The sequence below is a fragment of the Plectrocnemia conspersa genome, unplaced genomic scaffold (genome assembly GCF_051122295.1).
Source record: "Plectrocnemia conspersa isolate PC_06_02 unplaced genomic scaffold, ASM5112229v1 ptg000012l, whole genome shotgun sequence".
Classification (NCBI taxonomy): Eukaryota; Metazoa; Arthropoda; class Insecta; order Trichoptera; family Polycentropodidae; genus Plectrocnemia; species Plectrocnemia conspersa.
This window is the reverse complement of record NW_028277176.1, coordinates 13,525,234-13,542,344: the sequence shown is the minus strand read 5'-3', so window position 1 is coordinate 13,542,344 and position 17,111 is coordinate 13,525,234. Positions and strand designations below refer to the sequence as shown.

Below are 17,111 nucleotides of genomic sequence, written 5' to 3'. Positions count from 1 at the left end.
GATGAGATTTATTTTTAATTATATTTCTGTTTTATTTTACAATATATGTATACATATATTGATTTCTTTGTTTTAAAAAATACTCATTGGTTTAATTTCATTATATTATGTGATATTTATGTAAAAAGAGCAATAATTTGCCAAAAATGACTTAAAAGTGCCTTAAATTTACATATAATAATTAAGAATAAGACTAACGAATGTAATGTAAGTATATAAAAACATACGTTCTAATGGATATGTTGAACAAGTATATATAATTTTGTTTTCTTTCATACTTCATCAAAAATGTATAAAATTCATTACAATTAAAATGAAAACATGTTGCCTTTTTTTTAAATTTTATATAAAATAAAATACACGAAAACGTTTTTATAGTCTTTCTTACTAATAAATTCGTAAGCATAAATTACGCGTTTTATTTAATTACAAAAATATTCAACTTGTGTTTTATCGAATAATTTAAAAGGTTCATCCTGAGCATCCTCGGCATCCGCAATGGACGCACTCCACGATTCTGCCTTCTTCCAGTTTGCTTTTGGGCACTCGGCAGATGCAGTTGGTACCGAAGTTTGTGTCCCTCGTTTGTATGCATCGTAAACAACATAGGTTCTCATAGCCGGACTTCTTCCATTTGGCGATGAGGTTCGCGTCGGCGATCTTCTCCTTCAAGCAATAGTCGTACAACTCCCTGCTGATAGCTTTGCGGCGGTAGAACAGGTCGTATATATATCTAGATTTTTGGAAGTGTATCTTGAATATCGGCCAGAGCGATTCCTGCTTTCGCTTCCCTTCGTGAGGCTCGGTTTCGGCTAAAATTTAATATAATCAATAATTAACAACATAAACATATGGAAAACTAAGAATCGAGGCATTTTTTTGTTCCTCCAATTGAGAAAATTTCTAGAAAAATCTAACCTTCTCGCATTTTTTGTTCTAATTCTTCTAAAGTAGGCTCGATGAGCTCCCATCCTTCCGGAGGAGGCTTGCGACTCCTGCGTACTTTTGGCATGTTTGAAAAGCACTATTTATAACGGGAGAGAGGTTATGTTTTGCTCCGCAGCGTCAGCGACGAACTGTCACTGGCGCGGTTTTGATCTAAACCGCACATAATATGCCCATGATACTTAAATATTTTTATTTAGATAATGTCAATTAAAAGAAGTAAAACTTGTATTATATTATTAATTTAATCATAATTATAAATTTTATTTTATACTATAAACTGTCAAAGTCATTACAATTAAAATTTTATAACCAAAAAATTACCCAAAAAGCTATATATTTTTTTATTACTAATGAAAAATATATTTAAGTCGATTGTAAAAATATGAATATACTTAAAATACTTAGGCATAAGAATGAAATATTATTTTATTTAAATAATAAAAAATCGTTGTATCTAAATAATATGAAAATAATATTTATCATGTATTACAAACTGTCAAAACACATTCCGTCTCTTTTATGTCAGAGATTTTTCTTAATATCGGCGGCTGTCATTGCAACAAAAGCGAGATAGCTGCTCCACAGCCACAGGTAATTTTCTTAGTACAGTGTGATTACAAAAACTGTTCTGGTATTTTGAATAATATATTATATAACTTTATTCGGTAATAAAGTTTAATTAATATAATTAGGTTGTCAATTTTTTTTCTGTGATATATTGAGATATTTATTATTAAATTTAACTCTTAATTGATAAACGCGTACATAATCATTTATTCGATAACTTTTTAAAATAACACAGAATTATTGTTGTTTGGGTGTTTTATTATTGAGGTAAAATATAATTTTTAAATTAGTATTGAAAATAAAAAATAAGGCATATTTAATATAGAAACTCGAAAAATATTAAGCCCCGAGAAAGTAAAAGGCAGTAGTAGTAGGTAGTAGCAACAACGCATGAACAATGAAGGTGCCTAATTAAAAATAGATAAGAATAGAATCTGAGCATGGCAAGATTTATATTATAGAAAAACATTATATCAAAAGTTCTTCTTGTTAAAAACTACCTTTTTCATTTTCAATGAAAGGAAGTATATTTTTCTCCGATCTCACAGAGCAGCGTTATATGTTAATTTTATATAACATAGTTTAAATGTGACAATTTAAATGCTCTACTGTAATTAAAATTAGATATTGCAACGGCATAACTGAAGAGGTATATAATTTATTCAATGCAATAGTATTGATAAATATATACCGGATACTAAGTAACTACGCCTAAGTTTTCCTGATTAGGCGAGAGGAACACAATGATGATATCATATTTTATTCAGAGATTTGAAGAATCGAAAACTTACTAACTACGAACAGGGCTGGTCCAAGAATATTCAACGCCCCGGACTCAAATAACCATTTGGGATTTTTTTGTTTGAGGATGACAAATTCCTAAGAGAGATAAAAAAAGGGTCATCCAAGATATTTTTGGTAAAAGCTCATTTCGGAAAATTTTACCATGATGAGATGATATTAAAGAAGGACAAATTGCCACGAAAGTTAAAATAATTTAAATGCCATCCTCAATTTTTTTTTGATGAAATATTGACACCGTGGTAAATATAATCAAATGATACCCCCCCCCCCCTTGGAGTAATTGGCGCTCGACCTCTCGGGTCGGCCCTGACTATCAACTCCTATCATCGGTATAAAATAAGAGTTAATTTTGAGTTACATGTCGTTTGCGTGAGGTAAACCGAATGAAAGTTTTTGAAATTCTCGTCTCGAATCGCAAGATCATCTGTGATGTGCTCGTCTTGAATCGCAGGATCGTCTGTCGATGTGATTAAGAGTCAGACCTTTTGTAGTATTGATTCGAGACGTCTCCAGCGAATCACAAAAATGCAGAGATCGGTTGACAAATTATATCGCTTGTGTGTACAATTAACGAAATATAAATATAACAAAATATTTTTAAAATAAATTCGAGAGTAATTTTTTAGATTTTTTTGAGGGATAAACTGAGAATTTTTGGTAGAGAATTTGGGAGGTCACTTAATTTTTTTCCAGAGAGAGGGTAAAAGTTTGCCAGTCAGTGGTCATTTTTTTAATATTTTAATTTCATCAAGATTCATATTATATATTAATGATATATTTAATAATATTAAAAATTATGTACTTAAACCAAATGGAAATACAACTAAATGTTTGTTTATTAATTATAAAGATATGTTAGATAATAATATAAAAATAGTTATAGCTAACTCTATTATATAAATAGTAGATGATATAAAATATTTAGGAGTAGTTATAGAAAATAAATAAATAAATTTTAAGGAGCATTGTAATAACATATTAAAAAATAGTAGCAAAATATGTATATTATTCAGGATGATAAATATGTTAAGTATAAACACAAAAAAATATTCTACAATATTGCCCCATTTTAATTATTATGCAACAATATTATATGTGCCTAATTAATTAGATAAAACAATGTTGGAAAGATTATAAAATAGGGCAATGAAGGAAGTTTTAAATAAAAAAAGATTTACTAGTCGTAGAAGTATGATTGAAAAATTGAAATGATTGGATATTCAAGAAATATTGAAGATGAATGTTTTAGTATTTTTGTTTAAAAGTTATAAAATAATATGTTATCAGAGTATTTTGATAGGTATTTAATTAGAAATAAAGATGTGCATAGATTTAATAATAGAAATAGAGGCAATTTAAGGATAGTTAGGTATAAGAATACGAGTACTGCCAGGGGAATATTGTGCGGAGGTGTGAATTTGTAAAATAGCATTCCTAAGGTAATATGCAAAAATAAAAATGTGGTGGGTTACCTAATTAAAATTAAAAATAACAGCTTCGTGCATTAAGAAATAAATAATAATATTAAGTATTTTTAATATTTTGTTTATGTTTAAACAATTAGCTATGTTAAGATTTGTAATAAATAAATGTTTATTACAAATCTGATCAGTAAGTTAAAGTTGTAAAACGTATTCTCGAACATTAAGTTTAAATGTAAATATTTTTGTTTAATTTTACTAAGCAACCATTGTGTCAGTTACTTCTCGAACAGGTTGTATAACGGGTCCCTACTAAGTAAACGTTCACTCGTTTTAGTAGCCGCAGCAACTTGCGCGCATGCGTCGCCTTTCTCTCTGGACAGATTCGCGCGAGTGCGAGCGAGACGACCGCAGACCGCACAGGTGTGTCGGGTGGTACGTGAGGTAAATACATAGGAATTTCAATGGACTCGATGGAAACATGCCGAAGTATGGAGTATGTGGGTACGACTCGTGCCACAGAGGCAGCTCTCGCCGAATTTGCGTGAAAATGCGCTGAGACGTGTACGACATATCGTCGAAGATTGTGACAATTATTGTTAGTGAACTGTGTTTGTGCATATCGTCGGATTTGTAGTGCCATCGGAACTGAACTGCACGTGAATCGGGAGCTGACGAGAGGTACGCCAATATCATAACCATTTCTTGTGAATTGAGCAACGCCATGAATCATGATTCATACGAACGTTTGCTCAACGGCGCTGTTTTACTGTATGTTCTTAAACTTGTTCAATAATATTGTCGACGCATCAGATTTATACTTCACAAGTCTGTTTTGATGACGTACGATCTTGGCGATATCGACGCGTCACGCGCGAAACCCGAATTTCATTCGACTTTCGAAGCAAATTTGTGTCGAGTTTATCTCATAAAATACGCCATTAAAAATTACGCCTATTAAATTCACTTGTTTTATATTATTTTATTTTTCAACATTAGGTCAGCGTTATATTGGTTATTGAGGATAATCCGTGATAGAATCATAATGATGGAATTTGCTCCTTCCTCAATAACAAATTATATCTTTGCATAAACGTAGTTTTCAGTTATCTAGCCATTAGTAAATTTCTGTGTTTTATAATTTATAACAAAACGATTGAAATGTTAAAAAAACAAATGCACACAAAAAAAGCTAGTTGATGTATTTTCATATTTAATATACACTTTTTCACAGTACAGCGGAATCATTGTGTAGTGCTTTCTGTTCAATGATAGATAAAGTAATTTGAACAACTTCTTAAATTAAAAAGACAGTATAATATAACCTTAAGTGTACGTTTATGGCAAAAACAAGTTGAATCATTCTTACTGTAACCGATATATTTAGCCTGCAGTTTACATTCTAATTATTCCAGTCGCTTTTAATCGAAAGAGTAGTTCGACCAAAAATATCAGTTCTTGATTTGAAGACTATTTTTCATACATTCTTACTAAAATCAAAGTTGGTATATTAGTGATAGCATATATTTCATTGATTATAAACTATTATTACAGCATACAGTCGATAAATGTCACTGCATGATTTTATTTTAATTATTCAACACGATATTCATACGTGAAATTAGGAAAATCTAGGAAAACCTAATCTGCAATGATCGATCAGAATTAAAGTTATATAATTATCACTAATTTTGATCTCCCAGACACGATAAAAATAGAAAAACATTAGCGTTCTTATGGGATTTGAGCCCGGGCCTTTCATGTATACCACTGGTCTTTCGTTCTGTTTAATAATATGTAATATTCAAACGAGCTAAATTTATGTAATTGTTGGGACACAGAGATCAACAATGTGGCATTTTTTTATTCATTTAATCAAGTATGCAATACTTGTATGTAGCAAAATTGTGTGAGTTCGCCACTATGGTTCTCAATCGAATATTCAAAAAATATTCGCTTGATTTTCAATTATATAAATAATCGAAAAATGGTCAAAATTCATGGTCCTTTATGCGCCTTTATTTTGTTTCAAAATACTAGATAATGAGACGCTTTTTCTCAACAAAAAATGCTTTTACGCCTTGAATAGAATGTTTATCAGCCGTATCTACTATGGCCGAAATTCGCAGAATTCGTTCGTTGGATAAATCAAAACGTTCGAAAGGGTTATCATCTCTTATTATCGCTTAACAGGTGTGGGTAGCAAAGTTCGTGCTACGTTTTTGTGCTTTATTCCAAGACGCAAAGATTATTTATTTCTAGTTATTTAATTTATATGCAAATCCGCATAGAAGCAACGCCTATACGATAATTATGTATATCAAATTCATTGCAAATATTATTAGCTATTGCTTATACAATAAATTCAATAAAATAATGTATTTAAAATGTTTCCATCAATTTTGATGAATTAAAACACAGCTTAATACATTTTCATTTTGACACCCTCACTGATTAGTAATTTGCACAAAATTGTGTTTTTCATATTTTAAAATATTTCATCCATTTTTATTTAATATTCGATTAGTTAAAAACTACAAATAATTGATAACCCTACTCGCGACCCATTTTTTGCATATTTTTGATGCGCAGCCAAAACAATATTTTTTAATCAAAATTAATACTCTGTCAAGTATATCCATGCATATTCACATTCACACTCTTAATAAGTAGTTTATGAGTAGAATTAGCTGTATATTTTATTTGAGTATAGTAAGTTATTTGGAAAATGTATTATATATAACTTTTAAATTTCGATATGACAGATATCTAAAAGTTATCGAAAAACAATTGCACTGACAGATAAATTTAGCCTGAAAAATTATTCGCCACGTGGCTTGATTATGCATTAAAAACATTTAAATAACTCGTTATTTAAAACAAATATTATAGTAGCTTATATACCTTATGATTTAGGATAACACCTTTCTAGCCTATTTGAGCTATTTATTTTTTAACAATTTAAAATAAATCAGATTTTATATATTTGCTTTTCTGCAGTTTTTAAAATTATTTTAAAATCTTAATGCTGACCTAATATAAGAAAATTAACACCCAAATATCAATAACACATGTCCATGAATTAATAAATATCATAATACGATTTAGGATAAATGATTTTAAAATTTATATACTTAATAGCAAATATTTAGTCGGTTATACCTTCCCCCCCTTGAGGTAAAGTTACGGTTTTACGATCTTAACCTATGTGGAAAGGCTATCTTATCGAGGATCGAAGGACCAGCGAAACACTTAAATTGTTTTGAAACTTTTATTAATTGCTTGACAAGATATAGGCTTACCCCACGTTCGTATATTACGTAAGTTAGCAGTATAAAACCATATCACATATTTATTGCTCCATGTTACACAAAAAATAAAATTTTACTGATGCACTAACGCCAAAGTCATTTACATTTTAAATCAATGTGACATTAACATCGATTGACGTTAGCATTTCTCTGTTGTTTAGCATTCAAATGATTAAGCTGTTAAGTATGCTTCTCTAATCTAGTAAATGCATGAGTTGCCTCTATTGTTTTATCTGTATTTATTTTATCAAAAACTTTTCCTTTAAAACTTATCTGAAATCTCGGGCTTTGAATAGCAGATTCTTTAAAATCTTTTCATAGGACTCATGTTGTGAAATTGAGACCTATCATTGAGAAAAGTATAGGAAATTGCAAAATGGTAACAAAGCTCCAATCGATGAATGTAATGACAACACCATTGACACGGCATATTTGCCTTCTAAATTTGCGACCCGACCGGAATTCTCAACATCAATCATGTCATTAAGCCGAAATAGCAACTCCGAGAGGGAAATCAAGTCACGACTTTCCGGAGCGGCCGTCTGTCCGAAGGTTTCCTCCATCATCTCGGCATCATCGCTATGAGATCATTGTATCATGCAAAAACACTGACCTCAACAACAAACACACCGTCGATGAGGACACTTGGCGGTCGAGTTCCGGCTGCTAAACTATTCGCGTTACGAAATTAAAACCACTATCTAAAACCGCCTTTCTCACATACACATACGTACTAGGTACTTACAATAAGGTCCGAGTTTAACGACTTTTTAATAGTGAGTAACAGAACAGTGCGATTCGCACGCTTTCCGGAAAACCGTATAATAAAATATAAATATAGAAGCAGTCAGACTAAAGAGACAGATTAGTCATTAGTCGATGTGGAAGGCGACCTTAGCGACAATCGAAATATGTAGTGAAAGCAAAATGCATTTTTTAATTTGATGATAGTTGCATATAACCTTGAATGAATGAATATAATAAGCTTATAATTTCCTCAAATAGTTTTTAGATAGGTTACAACACTATCATTCACTTTATAACTTGTTTACTATTATATAAAAGTGTGTCGTCTGCATTAATAATAGCACAATGGCTACTTGCTACTGCTATTTATAAGGCTTGAGGCACATAAATTTCCAGCATTTGATGTCTTCTTTAAGGGACTTTTGGTTTCAAGCTAAGCTCCCTGGTGTTATTTACTAGTAAAATGACAGCTTTGGTAAAAATAACCTGCAATTTCTTAGTTCATTTTTATTTAAAGTTTATTTTATATATTTAGTATCCTCTCCCTTGGCTTTAATTACGACAACTATTTTTGGCATTCTATAAGCTAACGAGGCTTATTTTATACATCTACATTTTTCCTCGTAGTTCATCTTCAATATTTGAAGCTATATTGAGAAACCTTATTCTTTAGATTATACTTTTAAAATACTTGTGTCTGATTTTTAGCTAAATATACGTGTGTTATCGCATGATCCTTATTGCGACATATCAACAAATAATCTGTCAAATGGGATTTAGGCACATGAACACGATTCCTACTACTCCAACTATTAGAAAATCTATGAAGTATTCGAATATTCTGCGAATAAATTAAAAAAAATAACTGCTAAATATTATTTAATTAAAAAAGAATTATTAGTAAATATTTTTTTTTAATTAATCATTAATTACTTTTTTAATAAATGCACTTTTTAAATTTTATAAAATATGCATAACAATCAGAAAGGATGTCAAAAGGAAAACGCTTAATTTATTATTTAACATATTTTTTGCTCAGGGATATATTTTTGAGAATGTCAAAAATAATTTTGTAGTGGATATAGGAGTTACTTTCAGTAAATATAAATAATGCCGCTTTTATTGCTTTATAGTTATTCGATTTGCGGCTATTTGTCAGTCAATTATTAGTAAAAGGATAATAGATATAGATAAAAATACAATTTTATAGAAACAAAATAAAGGCGCAAAAAGGATTATGGATTTTGGAACGGCACTAGTCACTTGATATATTGAGAGAAAACTACTACTGGATTAATTAGACCGTATAATTTTCGCTCAATATTCAAGTGTCCAGTCTCAGTGCTGCCGAGCTTATTGTAGAATGTTATTCTTCTGAAAGTAAGAGCTTATTGATCATTCTGCTCATCCTTTATGATTAAATAGTTCCTTAATTGACAGCCATTTCATCAGCCAGCTCTAAAGATGCTTTTCAACGGTTTCTTTTGCATTTTTTAGTTTTTGGTTTGAATTTATATGTAGCATATTCACTGGGTCGTTTACCATAGTAAAAACAGAATGCTTAAATCACTTTTTTAGCATTTCTAAAATGTTTATGTAAAGGGTGATTTTTTTAGAGGTTTGTTTTTCGAATTGGCAACACGTTTTCCGGCGACATCCAATTTGACAGCTAACAGATCATTTGTTCTCAGTTTGGTTTGCCATTTCACTTTTTAATTTCCGAAATTCCAAAAATCACTCATATTTCATACTTAATATTGTGCAGCTGTGGACTATCGCTTTTAAATCATTTTAAGTCTGTATGAAGTAATTAATTATGGAAATAGTTTTTGAGCAAACCGAGTTATACATAGTCTTTTCGGCAGCAGATATAATAAAAAACTGATTTAAGGTTTGAAACACAGAATACTCTATTATCTTTACAATTTAGATAGTCTCGATACTTTTTATGGTTTTTATTTATGACATATAATTATATGTGTATGAACTTGTATTTATTATTCAAACTGTATTGTTCATGATTCTTCATGTCTTTTTTTATCGTTTACTATTCGATATTAAAGATAATAACCGTTGGTAAAAAAATAGCGTTTTAAAAATGGTTTAAAGTGTGTTTTTTGCAAATATTTATAAACGAATGTAGATCGTATCAAGAATATTTTCATATTTGCAATTCTTCACTCTTTCTTATGTACATATACCTTTCGCATATGGAGCAATACCGAAGTGATTTTTGAGTATGTAATGTTGAAAAATACGCTACTTTCCCACGTTAGCGAATTATTTTCCATCGAACGACCTTGCCTATCGATTCAATCCAAAAGTTGTGGGAATCTCCACACAACGAGGCCTACAAAACAAACAGACGTGAATCGTAATTATCGGTTTCGAATCGAGCGTCTCAGGTGACATAACCGCGCTGCATTCTTACCAGCCAATTATATGCAGGTTGTGTAATAACGGGTCTGAAGACCAGTCTTCGACAACCACTATCTATCTGGTCTCTCCCTCGAAGACGTACATACGCCACCTCGTTTGGGCAACGCGCGCGAATTTGCATAGGACCACACCTATGACCGCCATTGTGTTTTTAGAAGAAAAGATGAAAGACGCCGCCGTGATTGTCGTGGGTGAAAGCACGCGTGAAATTCGGATCGATTTGGCCGAGTGACCTGATTTCGATCGACTGGGGCTACTTTTAAACGCGCCGCTTGCGTTTCAAGACGGTCCGGGTCGGCAAATGACTATGACTATTACACAAGCCAACATTTTTGTTTCGGTACTGTGAAAATAAGAGTTGATGAGGCGCTGATTCCAGCTTGGATATATAGCTAATATTATATTTTCCTATATGTAATATAGTAAAATAAAGAGCTTATAAATTTAGTGTTAACGAAGGTTCTTTGGACCACCAATGATCTAAATCTCAAAACTGCTGGGTAATTGAATGAAAAGATGATCGATTCCTATTGGATATATATTTTTAAATATTAAGTACAAAGAACATCAACGGATAATTTACATAGACTTTCCTGTATCAAAGTTGGTACATATAATTTTCGTGATTTGTAAAGGAGGAATAGAAAATATCGTGGTAATGGCCATGGTATTAGCTTTATTGCTAAGACAATTTTATGCCATTAGTGTTTAAATATGATTTCTGGCATATGGGTTCCGCAATCTAGAAGTCCAATATTCGATCACGTTTTAGAGCAGCTGGGGCCGTATATCGGCAATAACGCGGCGAATGTTGGCTCCCAAGTCGTCCAACGTCTCTGTTATATCGGCGTAGACTAGCGACTTCACATATCCCCACAGAAAATAAGCCAAAAGTCTTAAATCCCACGATATTTGAGGCAATTCACAGGTCCATTATGCAAAATTATGTGCTTATGTTTCCTTCAATAAATTGATTGTGGCGCGCGTTGAGTGGCATGTTGTGCCATCTTGTTAAAACCAAAGCTCTTCCACTTTAATGCCATTCAATTGGGGAATGGAAAAGGCAATAATCTTGAATCTATAGCGCTCTCCATCGACCGTAACGTTCTGTCAATTTTTGAAGAAATATGGACTAATGATTTCACCAGCCCATAAAGCACACCAAAAAGTGACTTTTTGTGGATGTAACGGCGTCTCAATAATGGCTTGTGAATATTTCTCACTCCAAATGCGATAATGTTGCTCGCTGACGTAATTATTCAACTAAAAATGAGCCTTATTGCTAAACAAAATTTTGTGGTGAGAATAAGGATCAAGACTAATCTCGTTTTCAGCCCATTACCGAACAATGATCAAGCGGCTTTAATTATTGCACGAGCTGAATCTTGTAAGCTCGTAAACCAAGATCTTTCAGTAAAATCTTCCATAAAATAGATGAACACAGCTCCAATTGCAGTGCACGATAGCGAATCGACTCATTCGGGTCCGCCTCAATACTACGCTCCACAGCAGAAAAAACTTCTTCAGTGCGCATTGTACGACGTCTCTGCGGATGCGTATTATTAATTAGAGTATGCGTGGTGCGAAAACGATTTATGGATATTCGAATTATTTATTTAGATGGACGTTTATGTCGACCGTAAAATGGATGTAGCGCACAATTAAGTTTCGTGAACTTAACCACTATTTTCGAAATAAATTTGCACAATTTCAGGCGTAAGTCTATACATTTGTGACATTTGTTTGATGGACATATTTGAAGGTCGAATTATGAAACAGGCTAAATGTGGCTAAACGGTGCTTTTTGTCGTCCGGTGATATATTGTTTCCATGACCGTTACGCAACAAAGAAATATTTTTCTCTGCATCGGAGGGTAATTACAACTTGTTTACTTGTTCTCTTTTCCCCTATTTGCCACAGCAAAGGCTATTGTGGTGGTTCATTCGGTTACATCATTCAGTCTTTTGTCCCGTTTTCGTTTTGTGTAGGGGTTCAAGAAGAATCACTAATAGGGATTCAATAAATAAATGTTGCCATTACTTCTTACGAACAAAAGTAAACGAAATTATTGTAATAATATTTTTATTTACCAAATTTATTTTTATTGTTGCATCGTACTAATCAAATATTAGATAACATTTTGATTTTTAACTGTAAAATAGAAAAAGCAAGATAAACTTTATCAAAAATTTCAGATCATATAAATTTTATGGTGTAATAAATTCACGAAACTTTAATAAATAATTATTATTTTTATATAAATAGGAAATGATGTATTTTAAGTATGATTAAAAAAATAGCAATAGCTATGATAAATATATTATGGTTCTCTTTATTGTTAATGAATATTTTTTTTGGAAGATCTTAATCTTGCAATGTAAACATTTCAACATTGGTAACATTCAGGGAAACTAATCACGTTCTTAGTAAAAGTTCAGAAAGGACAACTAGGTAAATTGTAACTTTCTTTTGGAAAGCGTTTCTGGAAAGATACTTAAATTAATGTAATTAAGAAAATACTTTACTTTTAAACATATTAAATTAAATTAGTAGACTAATCTATTAACTACCAAAAAAATCATTTAAGAAGTTAGATAATATATGATTTATAACATTTTTGTTATCTCAATTATTACACATAAAACGAATTGTTATGATTTGTCTTTGTGTTTCAGATAACCTAATGTCATTGAATCAAGCGTCAGAAAGCGTGACCAGCATTAAGAAATTGTTGCCTTGTGTTTAATAGAAACATAATATAACATTTTATATAATATAATAGATATAATTTATTAGTCACTCAAAGAAGTTCAGCTCATTAGCAAATTAATTAAATTGGATTAATAATACCAAAGATTTTCCTAGTTATATTTACTAGAACGATATATTTTATCGAATGTGAAATAATATTTTATCGTGGTCAATAACATGGAAACCTCGGTTAGAATTATGCAAACTGACTTTGAGATCACTGGACCGTGAGTTGAAAATTTCAAAATCTTGGTGTATTATTATGCATCAAACTATTATTTAATCGAATGGTCTGTAAATGTACCTTGAACTCTCGAGTGTGCTCACAGAGCTTTGAGGGTTAATTGAATCGATGTTAATTTTATAATCTGTTCGCAGTGTAACATTATGGTTAGTAAAACGTATAATTATATAAATGGTATAATTACAAATAGATTTGCATTTCATTATTAATTTACAACAATACAAGTTTATGTAGGGTTAATGACTATAGGATTATTTATAAATATATTTTCATTGGCAAATAGCTATAGTTACAAATGATGTAAAAACGATTGAAATTTTGCTTTCGGCTATTTAATGGTATGACCTTTTAATCTTAAATATTTATATATAATATATAACATCAATGAAGGTTATATTTTTATTGAAAAAGTTTGCTTTTTTTATGTGTACATATTTTTTAATCTATGGCTAATCTGAAATATCACTTTGAGCTTATATTAAGTGCTCTAAAAAATAATGATTATTTATAACGCTCATATTTTATTTATGTAATGTATATAAGAGCTCAATGATCGGTAGAAAATAAAAACTGACGTCGGAAAAGTTTTGAAATGTGAGCATGCAAAAGTTTCGATTGCGACTCGAACAATAAAAAAACGAAAACACTATTGTTTATATAAATATTGTACGAGTAAAATTAACAATGAGCGAAAAAATGCAATAGAGTTGGACTTTTGTGGGAAAATACAAGTTACTTTCTAGATTTTTGGCAATTTTTTGATAAAAAATATTACCTTTATTTATTAACAAATATGTTAAATTACGCTTTGCCTTGTTGTGAAATATTAATAATAAAAAATCCATAAGCCATAACGTTTCTCAACGTATGTCGAATCATTTCTGGTTATCGGTTATGAATCATCACTGATTGCTTCTGCAATAGAATTATAAAGAATGCAGAATGAGAGACCTTGAGATACCTTTGCAAAACCACTCCTTATACATCACTAAATTGTTAAATTTGCAAGTGAAATGATTGTCATTCATCACATATGCATTGTTAATGAATAAGATCGTTGCGCAACTCTTTATTACATCGTGAGATATACAGTTTTAAGCATTGTTCAAGAATTTGTATACGATTCGGTGAAAGCAGAATTTTACGCTTAATCAGTTCTGGGTGCTTAAAATCGTATCAGACTAATTATAATCGAATCAATCCGAAATAAATTCGTATTATTTTTTGTCGATTGTTTTCAACGAAAGAGGAGCATTTTTTGCCATTGAAATGTCAGAAATTTAGAGCCGGATTCCTCGAGTTGAAGTGCGATTAATTAACCGAACAATGACTTGGTAATCTTTATATAATTTAACTGAATTACAAGTGATAAAACGCTACATTCATCAATTATTTTTTAATAAAAAAATAATATAAAACATCTAAGAATAAAATGAAGCACTTAGGTTAAAAAAATATAATATCATACAAAGTGATTGTAATTTAATGTATTGAGGAAATATTTTATTAAAATGGCAAATGACTTCGTTTCTTCATTAAATTATTATTTTAATTACGAGCTCATTTTTTTCTGTAAGTCTCATCCTCAAACATTGAGGGTCTAAATATCATCCTTTGAAAACCGCATATATCTAAATTTGACCTGTTTTCTAATTTTCTAGACCTTAGTAGTTTGTAGCATTGATTACCAGTTGTTAACCACATCTTAATCGCTACTTTTATATTATTTTGGGTGCTTAGGATTTTTCCTAGGTATGTGAATTTGTCCACTTCTTCATATTTAAGCTAGTTTAGGTATACTCAGGAGATAAGCCTCATAAAGAGATCAAAGTGTTTTAATAATTTATTTTAATACTTTTCTATTATTCAATTTTGTTAATTTATTTTACATATTTATTATATATATATATTATTCGGCTTTTGTGGATTTTCGATACAGAGGATTTCAATATTTTTTATAAAATTAATATATATTATTTTTTGTTATGTTAATTTATTTTGTATTCTTTAATTTAATATTATTATATAAATATAATGTTTTTTATTTATTCAGTTATATATGTAAATAAATATATAACGATTATATTATATGTAAATATACAACTGTCTGGGGTACCTCAAAACAGTGATTATCGACCGCCGTACATGTACGGCGATACTCTTCAAAGGCTTAAGTTTACTATATCACCCGCATATGCACACATTTTAGTTGTATTATAATTAATTCACTCCCTGATATTGAGTTTGTGTGTTATTGCTTTCAGCGCTAGATTAAAATGCATCTTCTAGCCTAGCCCCAGATTAAATTTCAAAGCACTTATTCTATACATTAGCTACTGCTTTTGATTCCAATCGTATTTTACTTGATTTACCAATATCATTAAATATCGAACGCTTGCTCAAAGTCTATAAATAAATGGTAGTTGTATTACGTATTATATTGGTTTCTTCATTGTATTCGGCAAATCATCTGTTATTTAGAATTCTCTAGTCATATAAAATACTTTTGCAAAGGATTAATATTTTCTGAAAGAAAATTATTTGTTTGTATAAAACTTAATATTTTAAAATATTGAATGTTCACAATTTAGGAAAAACACACAAAAAGTTGTTTAAAAGTTTTCCAAATATTATAATATACCTATTAAGATAACTCTTAAATTAGTCACACTTTATATCTTACAGCAATTTTGTTTATAAATGAATTTAATAACTACGTAACTGAATATTATTAATGTTATTATAAATTTAAAACGAAATATCATAAAAATATTTTATTAAATATTAGCATATCTTTAATAGCTCCCCGCGTATTTATTTATATAAAAATAGCTTTTCCGTATTATTTATATACAATTAATCGACCATTAGGAATTCTTCTATATTAAAAAATATTCAACATATATCGTTTCTATAATATATACGTAATATATAATAGATACATACGTATAACGTCGATCTCGTCCGACTGGTTCTTGCCTCTTTCGATTATATTTCAAGTGTATTGAAAAAAATACCAAACCAAAATCACCATTAAACCTTAGTGTATAAAATCATAATACGCATTACTGTGATTTTATTACATCTGAAACATTTTTGAGCGTAGAGCATCTGAAAAAACAACAACATAGAACCGATCGTAATCGTTTTCTAGACAAAGATCGAATAACGGTATTAGAAAATCGGCTATAAAAAACGATAAAAATAACAGTTTGTTAGATTCGGACACGCCGGCATAGCGTGCAAGGTCTCTATTTTTTTTCATCATACTTGTGGGATTCGATTTGCATATTATGTCAATTAAATCTTGACTCTTGAGAGTTCACAAAAAAGACGGATCAATCACAGTGGGTCAGTTCCAGTTGCAATTTGACCCAAATGAAGTGATGCGTTTTTAATTTGTACGTGTAATATTCATTACTGTTAGCAGTATAATCATCATCTCGGAGATGAAATAAGGTGGAAGTGTCATAACAGCTTCCGATCCACTTTCATCACATTCTCAGGTGCGAGAGCCGAGTGGGCTGGAATGATGTTCGAGTAGGATTTCCTTCAGTTGAATGGGCACTTTTTTTCGGCTAATTGCATAATTCATCAGGCGTGTCTTTAGGCTGTCATTGTTTATTGTCAAAGCTTTTGACACAGTGACGACACACTCTCAAGGTTGTTTAATTGAGAGTTTAGAATGAAAAAAATGTCGTGGCATTTCAATCGAGATAAAATTGGTTATATCGGTAAAAATGCTAATTTACTAAACTGTTACATAACATTCGGATTTTTTTATAGACTGCATTCTTCGAATACTGCGGTAGTCTTTACCGCACGCGTTGACCGCAACGGCATGTAATAGCACGTAATACATAGAGTGGCGCGCTTTA

General features: G+C 30.7%; 2 protein-coding genes across 2 annotated transcripts in view; one reads left to right on the top strand and one right to left on the bottom strand.

Moving 5' to 3' along the window:
* Positions 1–3: 3 nt before the first annotated feature.
* l(1)10Bb (BUD31-like protein) lies at positions 4–1,087 on the bottom strand. Its single transcript, XM_088200327.1, has 2 exons — positions 919–1,087; positions 4–812 (listed from the first exon to the last, which is right to left on the bottom strand). Exons 1-2 carry the CDS (start codon positions 1,010–1,012, stop codon positions 472–474), a joined length of 435 nt encoding a protein of 144 aa, XP_088056453.1. The 5' UTR covers positions 1,013–1,087; the 3' UTR covers positions 4–471.
* A 3,146-nt stretch (positions 1,088–4,233) lies between these two features.
* Positions 4,234–17,111, top strand: part of Myo10A (unconventional myosin 10A) — a 110,604-nt gene continuing 97,726 nt past the window's right edge. The window contains exon 1 of the mRNA XM_088200321.1: positions 4,234–4,421. The gene's annotated coding sequence lies outside the window, so the exon portion shown is untranslated. The remainder of the gene's footprint in view (positions 4,422–17,111) is intronic.